This window comes from Coregonus clupeaformis, chromosome 5, assembly GCF_020615455.1.
Source record: "Coregonus clupeaformis isolate EN_2021a chromosome 5, ASM2061545v1, whole genome shotgun sequence".
Lineage (NCBI taxonomy): Eukaryota > Metazoa > Chordata > Actinopteri > Salmoniformes > Salmonidae > Coregonus > Coregonus clupeaformis.
This window is the reverse complement of record NC_059196.1, coordinates 19393752-19406523: the sequence shown is the minus strand read 5'-3', so window position 1 is coordinate 19406523 and position 12772 is coordinate 19393752. Positions and strand designations below refer to the sequence as shown.

At 40.8% G+C, this 12772-nt stretch overlaps 1 protein-coding gene across 2 annotated transcripts in view; it reads left to right on the top strand.

Annotated features, from left to right (window-relative positions):
* LOC121561837 (protein furry homolog) overlaps window positions 1-12772 on the top strand; it is a 162554-nt gene that overhangs the window by 142377 nt on the left and 7405 nt on the right. For both annotated transcript variants that reach the window (XM_045213239.1, XM_041874281.2), the window contains exons 59-62: window positions 3416-3565; window positions 3859-3957; window positions 4288-4371; window positions 9324-9434. In XM_045213239.1, coding sequence (XP_045069174.1) covers window positions 3416-3565; window positions 3859-3957; window positions 4288-4371; window positions 9324-9434 — 444 coding nt within the window. The remainder of the gene's footprint in view (window positions 1-3415; window positions 3566-3858; window positions 3958-4287; window positions 4372-9323; window positions 9435-12772) is intronic.

Sequence of the window (12772 nt, the reverse complement as noted above, 5' to 3'; positions counted from 1 at the left end):
TATTGCCGCAGAATGCTGTGGTAGCCATGCTGGTTGTGTGCCTTGAATTCTAAATAAATCACTGACAGTGTCACCAGCAAAGCCCCCCCACACCATCACACCTCCTCCTCCTTGCTTCACGGTGGGAACCACACATGCGGACATCATCCGTTCACCTACTCTGCGTCTCACAAAGACACGGTGGTTGGAACCAAAAATCTCAAATTTAGGCTCATCACACTAAAGGACAGATTTCCACCGGTCTAATGTCCATTGCTCGTGTTTCTTGACCCAAGCAAGTCTCTTCTTCTTATTGGTGTCCTTTAGTAGTGGTTTCTTTGCAGCAATTCGACCATGAAGGCCTGATTCACGCGGTCTCCTTTGAACAGTTGATGTTGAGATGTGTCTGTTACTTGAACTCTGTGAAGCATTTATTTGGGCTGCAATCTGAGGTGCAATTAACTCTAATGAACTTGTCCTCTGCAGCAGAGGTACAGTAACTGTGGGTCTTCCTTTCCTGTGGTGGTTGTCATGAGAGCCAGTTTCATCATAGCGCTTGATGGTTTTTGCGACTGCACTTTTAAAGTTCTTGAAATGTTCCGTATTGACTGACCTTCATGTCTTAAAGTAATGATGGACTGTCGTTTCTCTTTGCTTATTTGAGCTGTTCTTGCCATAATATGGACTTGGTCTTTACCAAATAGGGCTACCTTCTGTATACCACCCCTACATTGTCATAACACAACTGATTGGCTCAAACGCATTAAGAAGGAAAGAAATTCAACAAATTAACTTTTAACAAGGCACACCTGTTAATTGAAATGCATTCCAGGTGACTACCTCATGAAGCTGATTGAGAGAATGCCAAGAGTGTGAAAAGCTGTCATCATGGCAAAGGGTGGCTACTTTGAAGAATCTCAAATACTACTACATGATTCCATATGTGTTATTTCATACTTTTGATGTCTTCACTATTATTCTACAATGTAAAACCCTGGAATGAGTAGGTGTATCCAAACTTTTGACTGGGACTGTATAAATACTCCTCTAGATTGATGCCCATTAGTTGAAAGAAAGGAAAGTGATTATTGTACGATTGAGCCCATAGGTTAATCAGCAAGCGTGGTGGAATTGCCTTAGTGTGCAATGCTCATAGGCAGAAGTTAATACTGTAAGTGAATGACATTCAGTTCGATTTCTAATAGTAAAGGAGGAGGACAGACGTGACGCTATGCTGATTAGGTAACATTATGACACTACCATAGATACCTGCTATGCTTATGAGATAATGTTATCATTACCATATAAATACCTGCTATGCTGATGACTGAGATAGCAAGGGATGAGCGATATAGACCAGCCTTCCTGATTGAACTTTCGTAAAGTACATTTTAATCGAGTACAGGCTTAACTGAATGACAGAGACAGAATCCAATATGGAATTTTATTGAATCGTTTGGGGTAGGCCTCATCTCTAAGAAATGCTTCTCAGAGCCAGATGCTGACGACAGGTTGCCTGGGCAGCTGGCATCGAAACCCCCTCAAAGAAATAAGTTACTCACCAGGGAAGCTATCATGATAGTACCCCAGGAACCTGATTTAGAATGCTTAAGAGTGATGCTAGTGATTTAGGTGAAAAGGAAATAAGTGATGGAAGGAGTTGTGAACTGAAGGAACCATGGAAAACCAGTAAGAAGACAACCTCACGGAGACGCCAATGCGGAGGAAACCGCCTTGTCTGAGGCTACGAGCATATGCTGTAAAACAGGGAGTAGCAAGTAGCTTAGGGTAGAGATTTAGACTGTTGTGTTGCGAACAACTGGCGTCCTGATTGGATAAGAATGGGAAAAGATGGCACGAGACGAAGCAACTAGATGTAGTAGTGCCTGGCTAATGTGATTCGCCTAGTGTGCGACATGCTGAGGCTAGGCCTATGAGTTGAGGCCCACTAAAGAGTAACCAATTATCCATATAGTAGGCTATCTTACGTAAGTCTGCAAAGGACTGCAATGGAATGCTTCATTATAAAGGTGCATTTTTTATGGGGAAAAGTAGCTTCCCCAAATGTTAAACCCACGCCGCGCCGCCTATGTTAAAAGGTATTGCGTGTTAAAAGTGATATATATATTTTTTTTTGTGTGTCATTTAGCAGACAATCTTATCCAGAGCGACTTACAGGAGCAATTAGGGTTAAGTGCCTTGCTCAAGGGCACACCGACAGATTTTTCACCTAGTTGGCTCAGGGATTAGAACCAGCAACCTTTCGGTTACTGGCACAACGCTCTTAACCACTAAGCTACCTGCCGCCCATGATATGACAAATCTTTACTGGGTCTAGGCTACTAGGCCCACAGAGATCATATATGATATTAATAGGGATTCTATAGGCCTATGTAATTCTATAATTACACCTATACAAAAAAAAGAATGTGCGTGTGCTTGGATGTTCCGTACCGGTAAGAAATGAAATCTACTTTCACCCCTTACTGTACTCTACTGTTCAGTGGAACTTTCAGTGGAAATTGTTAAAAGTAGTCCTTGTGCAATCAATGTTTTTTGTTTGGCATACATTTTAAAGTAAAAAATCTGAGTCTCAGCGTCACTGTTAACGTGGAATTAGCCACAACCAACCCCAAAAAATCTTAGAATGGAGTTGATAGTGACAACCAACCCCACATTCCATGTGACAACCATCCCTAACCACCCCCTGAATGGTAATTAATGCTAGTTATCACATGGCTTGACCTAGGAACTCAAAAATAATTTTGAATTTGAAATGTAGCGCTCTCTTTCCTATTTTCAACAAACACAAATGTTAATCGATACTCCCATAATTCAAACATTTACAAATAAAAATAAATACAAATTGTTTTAATTTCACCTACGGAAACACCTAAATTCCCCTCACCTAAATTTTTTGTCATGCTGACATGAATTGACCAGGTGGATGATTCACACATTTTGACCTTAAAATTATTACACAGCGCCATTTAGATTGGGAGTAATTACCACAGTGACAACCAACCCCTGAGACAACCAACCCCGGTCTCCCCTACATTTTGTTGTATGGATGGCCCCAGCAGCAATCAAACCCACAAATCCAGCACAGATAGAACAATGAGCCAGATATTTCACCGGATATGTAAATGTGAAGCATCCGGTTGCCGTTTCCCCTCACTACCAAATATGGTGACGAGAGCAAACCCAGTGTCCGGCAGTGGGAGAAGATGGATCGAGATCGATTTTCGCCGATATTCTGCAAATGTTCTCATCAATGAAAAATTTGATCTCCATACAGTTTTCTGTTTCCAAAAAAGAAAATCTTTAATATGCAGAGTGGACTGCATTATGTAGACTTTACCCTTTGCCAAGTTTCTAAAAATTGCATTCTTGCATGGCAACTGAGCCACATATGTTGTTTTTTTTTGCTTTTCAGAGTATTCAGAGCAAGTTCAGCTCCATAACCTGCGATGCTGCGGGTTACCTAGGAGACGGCCTGCGAGGGATAGGTTCCAAGTTCCTCAGGTCGTCCCAGATGCTGACATCATGCTCCGAGTGTCCTACGCTGTTCGTAGACGCTGACACCGTGAGTAGTAGATCAGCATTTACTAATTATATTATGTTAATGTGTAATGGGTGTAGCTTTTGGTATTTTGGACACTGAGTAGATCAGCAATTAATACACTTCTATACTTCGGTTTTATAATTAGTAGTATAATGCAAACATGTTTTATATTATGAATGTACTGTAAATACTGTGTATCTTTTTTGCTGATGTACGACTATCTGATGTACAATCTTATCAAACAATAACAATGTGTCATTAGACCACTCTTTTGGTCACCCCAAGTATAAAACAATGTGGTTTCCATTCCCCAGATCATCTCCTATGGGCTCCTGGAGAAGATCAAATTTTGTGTACTGGAACTGCAAGAATATCTGGACACTTACAACAACAGGAAAGAAGCAGCCATAGCTGTAAGCCATGATACATGAGTTGCTTTTTAAATACACACGGTGACCAAAGTCACCTTGGTACAGCCCGAAGAGGATGGAACTGTTCTCTGTATCTGGTTACTCTCGAGGTTCTTCCTTCTAATGAGTTTGTCCTTGCCACTTCTGCTTTCTCTTGGTCTAGGCTGAGTTACTGCATCCCTGAGTTACTTTTGTGACAACTGTTGGTGTTAAGAGGGCTTTATACCTTTGATCAATTTGATCAATTTGATTGATTGAAGTACCAATGTTTCATCAACTCATCATGCAATTCAGAACTTGATGTTACAATAATTCCCCTCTCCTGTCCCACAGTGGTTAACCAACTGCAAGTCCACCTTCCCCAGAGGCAGTGGGGGTGTTGTGATCACCAACCAGCCGGGGGAATATGAGGAGAAGGTAGGACCTCTGTCCACTTAAGGCGTCAGCATGCTTCGGTTCGGCTTGCAAACCAAACGAGTGTGCTCGCATACTCCCTTAAAATAACTTTGCTTGAAAAACAAGAAAAAAGCGGCGATAGTACTATTTGTCCATCTTGAGACACTGTAACCAGTATACACTTCCTCAAAATAGTTTGAATTAATTATTAATTTTTAATATTGATCGCATAATTTTACATCTAACTAAGATGTTTGGTGCAGTATTTCTCAAGTGAAATAATTTGCATGAAACGAGTCGTCTCTCATTGAATGACAACAAACACATAATTGAAGAATCCTTACTGTTGAACAATTACAGATGAAGGGGCGTAGACTTCGGCTACCGACTTTGGCTACCGACTTCGGCTTGCCTCGAAAAAACCCTTGCCGAAGACCAAAAACGGCACAAAATGTTCTCATAATACACTGAACAAAAATATAAACGCAACAAATAAAGTGTTGGTCCCATGTTTCAAGAGCTGAAATAAAAGATCCCAGAAATGTTCCATACATACAAAAAGCATATCTCTCTCAAATTTTGTGCACACATTTCTTTACATCCCTGTTGGTGAGCATTTCTCCTTTGCCAAGATAATCCATCCACCTGACAGGTGTGGCATATCAAGAAGCTGATTAAACAACATGATCATTACACAGGTGCACTTTGGGCTGGGGACAATAAAAGGCCACTCTAAAATGTGCAGTTTTGTCACACAACACTGCCACAGATGTCTCAAGTTTTGAGGGAGCGTGCAATTGGCATGCTGGCTGCAACAATGTCCATCAGAGTTGTTGCCAGATAATTTAATGGTAATTTCTCTACCATACCAACGTCGTTTTAGAAAATTTGGCGGTACGTCCAACCGGCCTCACAACCGCGGACCACTTGTATGGCGTCGTGTGGGAGAGTGATTTGCTATTGCCAACGTTATGGCGGTGGGGTTATGGTATGGGCAGGAATAAGCTAAGGACAACGAACACAATTACATTTTAAAGATTGCAATTTGAATGCACTGAGATACCATGACGAGATCATGAGGCCCATTCTCATGCCATTCATCCGCCGCCATCACCTCATGTTTCAGTATGATAATGCACGGCCCCATGTCGCAAGGATCTGTACACAATTCCTGGAAGCTGTAAATGTCCCAGTTCTTCCATTGCCTGCATACTCGCCAGACATATCACCCATTGAGCATGTTTGGGATGCTCTGGATCGACGTGTACGACAGCGTGTTCCAGTTCCTGCCAATATCCAGCAATTTCGCACAGCCATTGATGAGGAGTGGGACAACATTCCACAGGCCACAACCAACAGTCTGATCAACTCTATGCGAAGGAGATGTGTCACGCTCCATGAGGCAAATGGTGTTCCCACCAGATACTGACTGCTTTTCTGATCTACGCCCCTATAAAACAATTAAAAAGATATCTGTGACCAACAGATGCATATCTGTATTCCCAGACATGTGAAATCCATAGTTTAGGGTCCAATGAATGTATTTCAATTGACTGATTTCCTTATACTGTATAAACTGTAACTCGATAAAATCTTTGAAATTGTTGCATGTTGCGTTTATATTTTGTTACTGCTTAATTGGTTAATAAGGTCGCTTGTCATGTTGAAGAATAATACATACTAGAATAATTATGTTTTGTTTCATAGATTTGAGAAACAGTATGTTCTATTTCTCTGTATACTGTTCTCACACATTACTGACATGAGAGGGTACTTCAGATTAAATTTAAATTGATCCTTTCACGTTTCCTGCCTTTCGGTTACTCTGTGGTAGCTCTGTGAGTGAAATACCTTAATTTTCTCCTTTAATATCATCAGAATCTCCTGATTTTACCTTGTTTCTGAGCAACCCCTGAGTTGCAGCACATCACATTGACTCCCTCATCCCAATGTGTAATGTGGCCATTTTGACTCTGCTGGGCAGGGGAACAGTAGCCTAAGTGCTAGTCTGTTAGTGCTATCATGCCGACTCTTGTCACTCATTGTCATGTTTGGCTTGACAATGAGCAATGGCGTTGGCAAGAGTATACACAGTTATTGGACCAGGCTAAGGAAGCAGGTTCTGATAATACAGTGGGGGAAAAAAGTATTTAGTCAACCACCAATTGTGCAAGTTCTCCCACTTAAAAAGATGAGAGAGGCCTGTAATTTTCATCATAGGTACACGTCAACTATGACAGACAAATTGAGAATTTTTTTCTCCAGAAAATCACATTGTAGGATTTTTTATGAATCTATTTGCAAATGATGGTGGAAAATAAGTATTTGGTCAATAAAAAAAGTTTCTCAATACTTTTATATACCCTTTGTTGGCAATGACACAGGTCAAACGTTTTCTGTAAGTCTTCACAAGGTTTTCACACACTGTTGCTGGTATTTTGGCCCATTCCTCCATGTAGATCTTCTCAAGAGCAGTGATGTTTTGGGGCTGTCGCTGGGCAACACGGACTTTCAACTCCCTCCAAAGATTTTCTATGGGGTTGAGATCTGGAGACTGGCTAGGCCACTCCAGGACCTTGAAATGCTTCTTACGAATCCACTCCTTCGTTGCCCGGGCGGTGTGTTTGGGATCATTGTCATGCTGAAAGACCCAGCCACGTTTCATCTTCAATGAAAGACCCAGCCACGTTTCACCCCCATGCTTCACAGTAGGTATGGTGTTCTTTGGATGCAACTCAGCATTCTTTGTCCTCCAAACACGACGAGTTGAGTTTTGACCAAAAAGTTCTATTTTGGTTTCATCTGACCATATGACATTCTCCCAATCCTCTTCTTGATCATCCAAATACACTCTAGCAAACTTCAGACGGGCCTGGACATGTACTGGCTTAAGCAGGGGGACACGTCTGGCACTGCAGGATTTGAGTCCCTGGCGGCGTAGTGTGTTACTGATGGTAGGCTTTGTTACTTTGGTCCCAGCTCTCTGCATATCATTCACTAGGTCCCCCCGTGTGGTTCTGGGATTTTTGCTCACCGTTCTTGTGATCATTTTGACCCCACGGGGTGAGATCTTGCGTGGAGCCCCAGATCGAGGGAGATTATCAGTGGTCTTGTATGTCTTCCATTTCCTAATAATTGCTCCCACAGTTGATTTCTTCAAACCAAGCTGCTTACCTATTGCAGATTCAGTCTTCCCAGCCTGGTGCAGGTCTACAATTTTGTTTCTGGTGTCCTTTGACAGCTCTTTGGTCTTGGCCATAGTGGAGTTTGGAGTGTGACTGTTTGAGGTTGTGGACAGGTGTCTTTTATACTGATAACAAGTTCAAACAGGTGCCATTAATACAGGTAACGAGTGGAGGACAGAGGAGCCTCTTAAATAAGAAGTTACAGGTCTGTGAGAGCCAGAAATCTTGCTTGTTTGTAGGTGACCAAATACTTATTTTCCACCATAATTTGCAAATAAATTCATAAAATATCCTACAATGTGATTTTCTGGATTTCTTTTTCTTAATTTGTCTGTCATAGTTGACGTGTACATATGATGAAAATTACAGGCCTCTCTCATCTTTTTAAGTGGGAGAACTTGCACAATTGGTGGCTGACTAAATACCTTTTTCCCCCACTGTACATGGATACATCAGTAGCCTCATCCCAGATCTGTTTGTGCTGCAATTGACATGACAATGACTACAGGAGTTGGCAAGCACAAACAGATCTGTAACTTGGCTAATAAATTAGCAGAAAACATTAAGAATTTTCTTAGAATCCCAAAACATCCAAATTCACAAAGTGAAGTGGCTGCTAAATCTCAGCCTTATAAATCTTGTGTGAAATATTAAGTCAAGTTTAAAACGTCTTTGAGACTCCCAGCAGAGTCCTAGTGCATTGAAGAAAGTGACAAAGCAAAACTGCTTACTTGCTTGGCTTTTAAAAAATCACGGGACCACCCTAGACGGCTGCTGGCCCTTTCTCATCACTCTCTCTCTCTCCCTCTCCCTCTCCCTCTCTCTCTCTCTCTCTCTCTCCCCCCTCTCCCTCTCCCTCTCCCTCTCCCTCTCCCTCTCCCTCTCCCTCTCCCTCTCCCTCTCTCTCTCTCTCTCTCTCTCTCTCTCTCTCTCTCTCTCTCTCTCTCTCTCTCTCTCTCTGTCTGCCTGTATCAATACAATAAAAGCATTTTATGACTTAGGCTAATACTGTTCACCTAACCCAGACTGCTGATGGTTGCATGCCAGCTATTGATTTTCGATGTCTTCCTTTCACCTCTCTCTTGTCTTGTAACACGCTTGCTTTGTAGCAAATGGAATCTCTGTCAGTAAGTTCAAAATGACTTATTCCTATTTTCTAATAGTGCCCTGTCTAAATTAAGATGGGCAGTGTCTCTTGCTCACTGTAAATATTCTGAAGTAGTTTAAAAGGAAAAAATAAAATGTTCTCCCTTATATATTCATAGTAGTTATTCATGTTGACCCATAGTGGTTAACATGTAATTGTTTTATTAACTTTTATTTATTCAGGGTATCATTCCCAATGGTGCCCTGAGTACAAACATTTTCTCATAACGGGAATAACTATTTAGATTACAATTAAAACAAGAAGAATAAAAAAGTGAGCTGCATTACAATATGACACATTGGCTGTTTTACCAAAGGATATTGCCTGGCACCCAAGATGCTGAGTTGGTGATAACAGGTCTTTGCAAAAGAAATAGGCCTACAATATTGTACCAGGGCCAAACCTAATGCTTCTTGGTGATGCCAATAACACCACTAAAGCCAGCATTACTAAAGTAACATGTTCACATGTAACTGTACTGTCTTTTCTTTCAATCGAGAAACCAATAGGCTATGTCAAAGTGTAAAATGAATTAGAATGAAATTAGCATAGAGTATTTAAACACAACAAAGTAATACAACTTGAACAGATTTTCAACGAGTTGTTGTTGACCGCCATTTTGTTTTTGTGTGTTTGTGCAGCAACTGGAGCTGTGTCAACGACTCTACAAGCTCCACTTTCAGCTGCTGCTGCTCTTTCAGTCCTACTGTAAGCTGATTGGGCAGGTCCATGCTATCAGCTCTGTCCCAGAGGTAAGGCTGTTGGAAGTGTCCAAAATGGCAACCTATTCCCTATGTAGTGCATTACTTTTGACCAGAGTGCTATGGGCCCTGGTCAAAAGTAGTGAACTACTTAGAGAATAGGGTGCCATATGGGATGCATCCATTGTCTATGGTGATATAGACCGTCATCTGCTTTATTAACCAAATACTTTGAGACATTTGCATTGTGTTAAGGACTTAAAGGAAAGGTTCACCCATTTTGAATGCTATATTGTTTTTGTGCATCTCTGAGTGGTGTTCTATCGATTCCCTGGGTCATTTAATATTTTCACGTGTATCTGAGTTATTGTCGTTCAAGCATGCAGAGATCCGGCCGGTATGACGTAGCACTTTGATAAAGTCGCTCTCACTACACTGGAAGTTAATAGGAATATAACTTTTAGATCGCGAAAACGTCTATCATACATGTCCAATTTCACTACTGGCCAATGTCATAACTCGGGAGGATGTCTTCTCTCGAATGAGCCATTGATAAGGAGGATGGGATCCATCCGAATAATTTGGGTTCCTGGATCCTTTCACAGCATTATAAGGCTGCGTTGAGACAATGATGTATCAATGACCCAAGCCCAGCTCAGTTAATCCCTACTATTGTGTCGCTGAGTTGTCATAATGCTTCAGCAAATGTACATTATCCTAGGGGTGTTGGCAGACACAATGTAAGTAACCTAATTTATGTCCCACTAACTGCCCTGAATGCCTCTGCTGATCCTACAGCTATTGTATGCAGTAATCATGTGCCTATGAACCAGAGTTATACTGTTAGCACTGAGGTGGTGTGCCCTAGTAGGAAGTCCACTGTGTGCAGCTCACCCTGCACTAACATAAATCACATGAGCAAGTCTACTTCTGCTAAGCTTCCCAGTAAAGCAATGAAAACAATCAAGCATCCCAGAAAAGTGAAAAAAATAGCCTACGGTGGATCCTCAATTAAAGGTTCAGAGCTTATGCCGCAACCATTTGTGGTAGTGGGTGGCAGATTGTGGAAATTGCGTAATTCTGTCATTGCACCACACTATCACAATGGGGAGTTAGAACGCTGATCTATCGGTAGTCTGAACTGTGGCACAAATTGACTATCTTTTCGTAAATTAATGGAGGTGTGAATGTTTCAATCCGAGAGTCTCTCTTTTCTGGCACTAGAGTCCTGCATCAGGCAACAACAAAAAAATTGCTGGCGGGTGGTCCCGGAGTTGAAAGAGAACTTGGGTAAATACAATGGCGCAATTACACTTGACATGTGGACTGATGATTTTTGAAAAATATGCAACTAGGATAGGGAGGGGAAAAAGGTTGCCCATATTTTCAAGACCTGAGCTACTTCATTTATTTATGAAATGTACTAGTTTATTTAGGCAATTTAATATATTCGTTTAGGCTTGGCCTATTTAATAGGCTATTTCTCAGCATAACGCTATACTTGTCAGCATAAAGCTGAGTGACTCACTCGTTCATGGCTTTGGATCAAAATTAATAAGTACCAACATTCTTTCTGATAGTCTTTAATAAAGAAATGTTTTGACCAAGTTAATCTGCTCATGTTGTGTGTGTTCAATTATTTGTGACATTGTGGTTACAATGAAGAATGTAAACGAAATAAATCAAATAAATCCTATTCTTAATAAATAATCAGATGCGTGTTGCAAGGTTGTCGTTTTTCCTTATTGAATTTTTGGTACGATTTGATTTTGTCTTTTTAGACAATACAAAACATACATATATAAACGACAACTACATCACACCTGACCAGATCCACCTGCTCACACTCCCATCTCCAGCAACCGCATCACTCTCTGCCACATGGCCTCAAACTGCACCTTTTTGTTTCTCTCCGTTGGCCACACTCACTTTCAACATTTGGATAATAAAGCATTTAAAGGCTGACATTGGTTGATATTCAGTTTTAAGTATACGTTTTTTCAGGATGATTGCCGAGAAAAGTATTGTCCAACCTATAGGGTATCTCACTGCACCGTTATATGCCATGTCTTGAAATATGCAGACAGACGGATTTAAAGTTAATTTCCATTGTAATGCTTCTGACAGACAAATGTCTAACTCCACCAATAACTTTTGGACTTTATAACATTCCCAGAAGGCTTGGATTATTATAACCTAATGAAAAATTGTCCTCTGTAGCTCAATTGGTAGAGCATGGCGCTTGTAACGCCAGGGTAGTGGGTTCGATGCCCGGGACCACCCATACGTAAAAATGTATGCACGCATGACTGTAAGTCGCTTTGGATAAAAGCGTCTGCTAAATGGCTTATTATTATTATTATTATTATTGTTATTATTATTATTATTATTATTATTATAAAAATTAACCTGGTCATTTAATTTAATTTACTGCAGGCCTAAGACCTATGAGTTTAACCTTCTGAATGAATGATTATATTGAAGATAGAAGCCGCCTCTTAATGAGTTCCAAGAGCCAATCCGTTACCCAACAAAAAATTATCAATTTATTTAGCCTAATTATTTTTATGACTACAGACAGTAGGCTATTAATCCTCTTTTCCTGCATTAATTTGTCTGCATGTCTATTCAACATTTGGCTAAAAATAAACCATGCCATGAATTAAGAACAGATATTTATTTATTTTCACAATGCAATGCGGCACATTGACAACTCAAATCGCTTTAAAGAGCCTTCTAATATTAGACAACAAATAAATATACTAAAACAATAACTTCAAAAACAGTCCATTCATCACTGGATTTCTTCAAATTGCTGTGCAGGAAAAGGATGTCATCCACCGTCCCTGGTCGCAGGCTCGCAGCTGGCTTCTCTCTGAAACCACACATCCATCTGAAGGTGACACTTTATCCTTTGGAACCACACAATTACCAGGTAGACAGTAGGCCTCTTGAAGTGATCAAGGAAATCAACAAGATCCACAAGTATTCTTTCACAATAGCTAGTCTTATGTTATCTGCAGTTTTGAGCTGCACTGTCCCACTCCGTGGTGGATAACATGCACTCTTCGTTTATGTAATGGGCTGTAAGGCACAAGTATCTTTTTTTCTCTCGAAAATCGTCAGTCCAAAATTCAAGTGTAATTGTGGCATTAAATTTACCCAAGTTCTCTTTCAACTCCGGGACCACCTGCCAGATGATTTTTTGGGGGGCCTGATGCAGGACTCTAGTGCGATAGGAGAGAGACTGACTGAAACATTCACACCTCCATTCATTTACAAAAGGATAGTCTAATAGCTTGGCTAGCTGTGAGAAATCCCCCAATTTGTGCCACACTTTAGACTACCAATAGAGGCTGCGGTCAGTCAGAGTTGAGTCCATTTGTAAA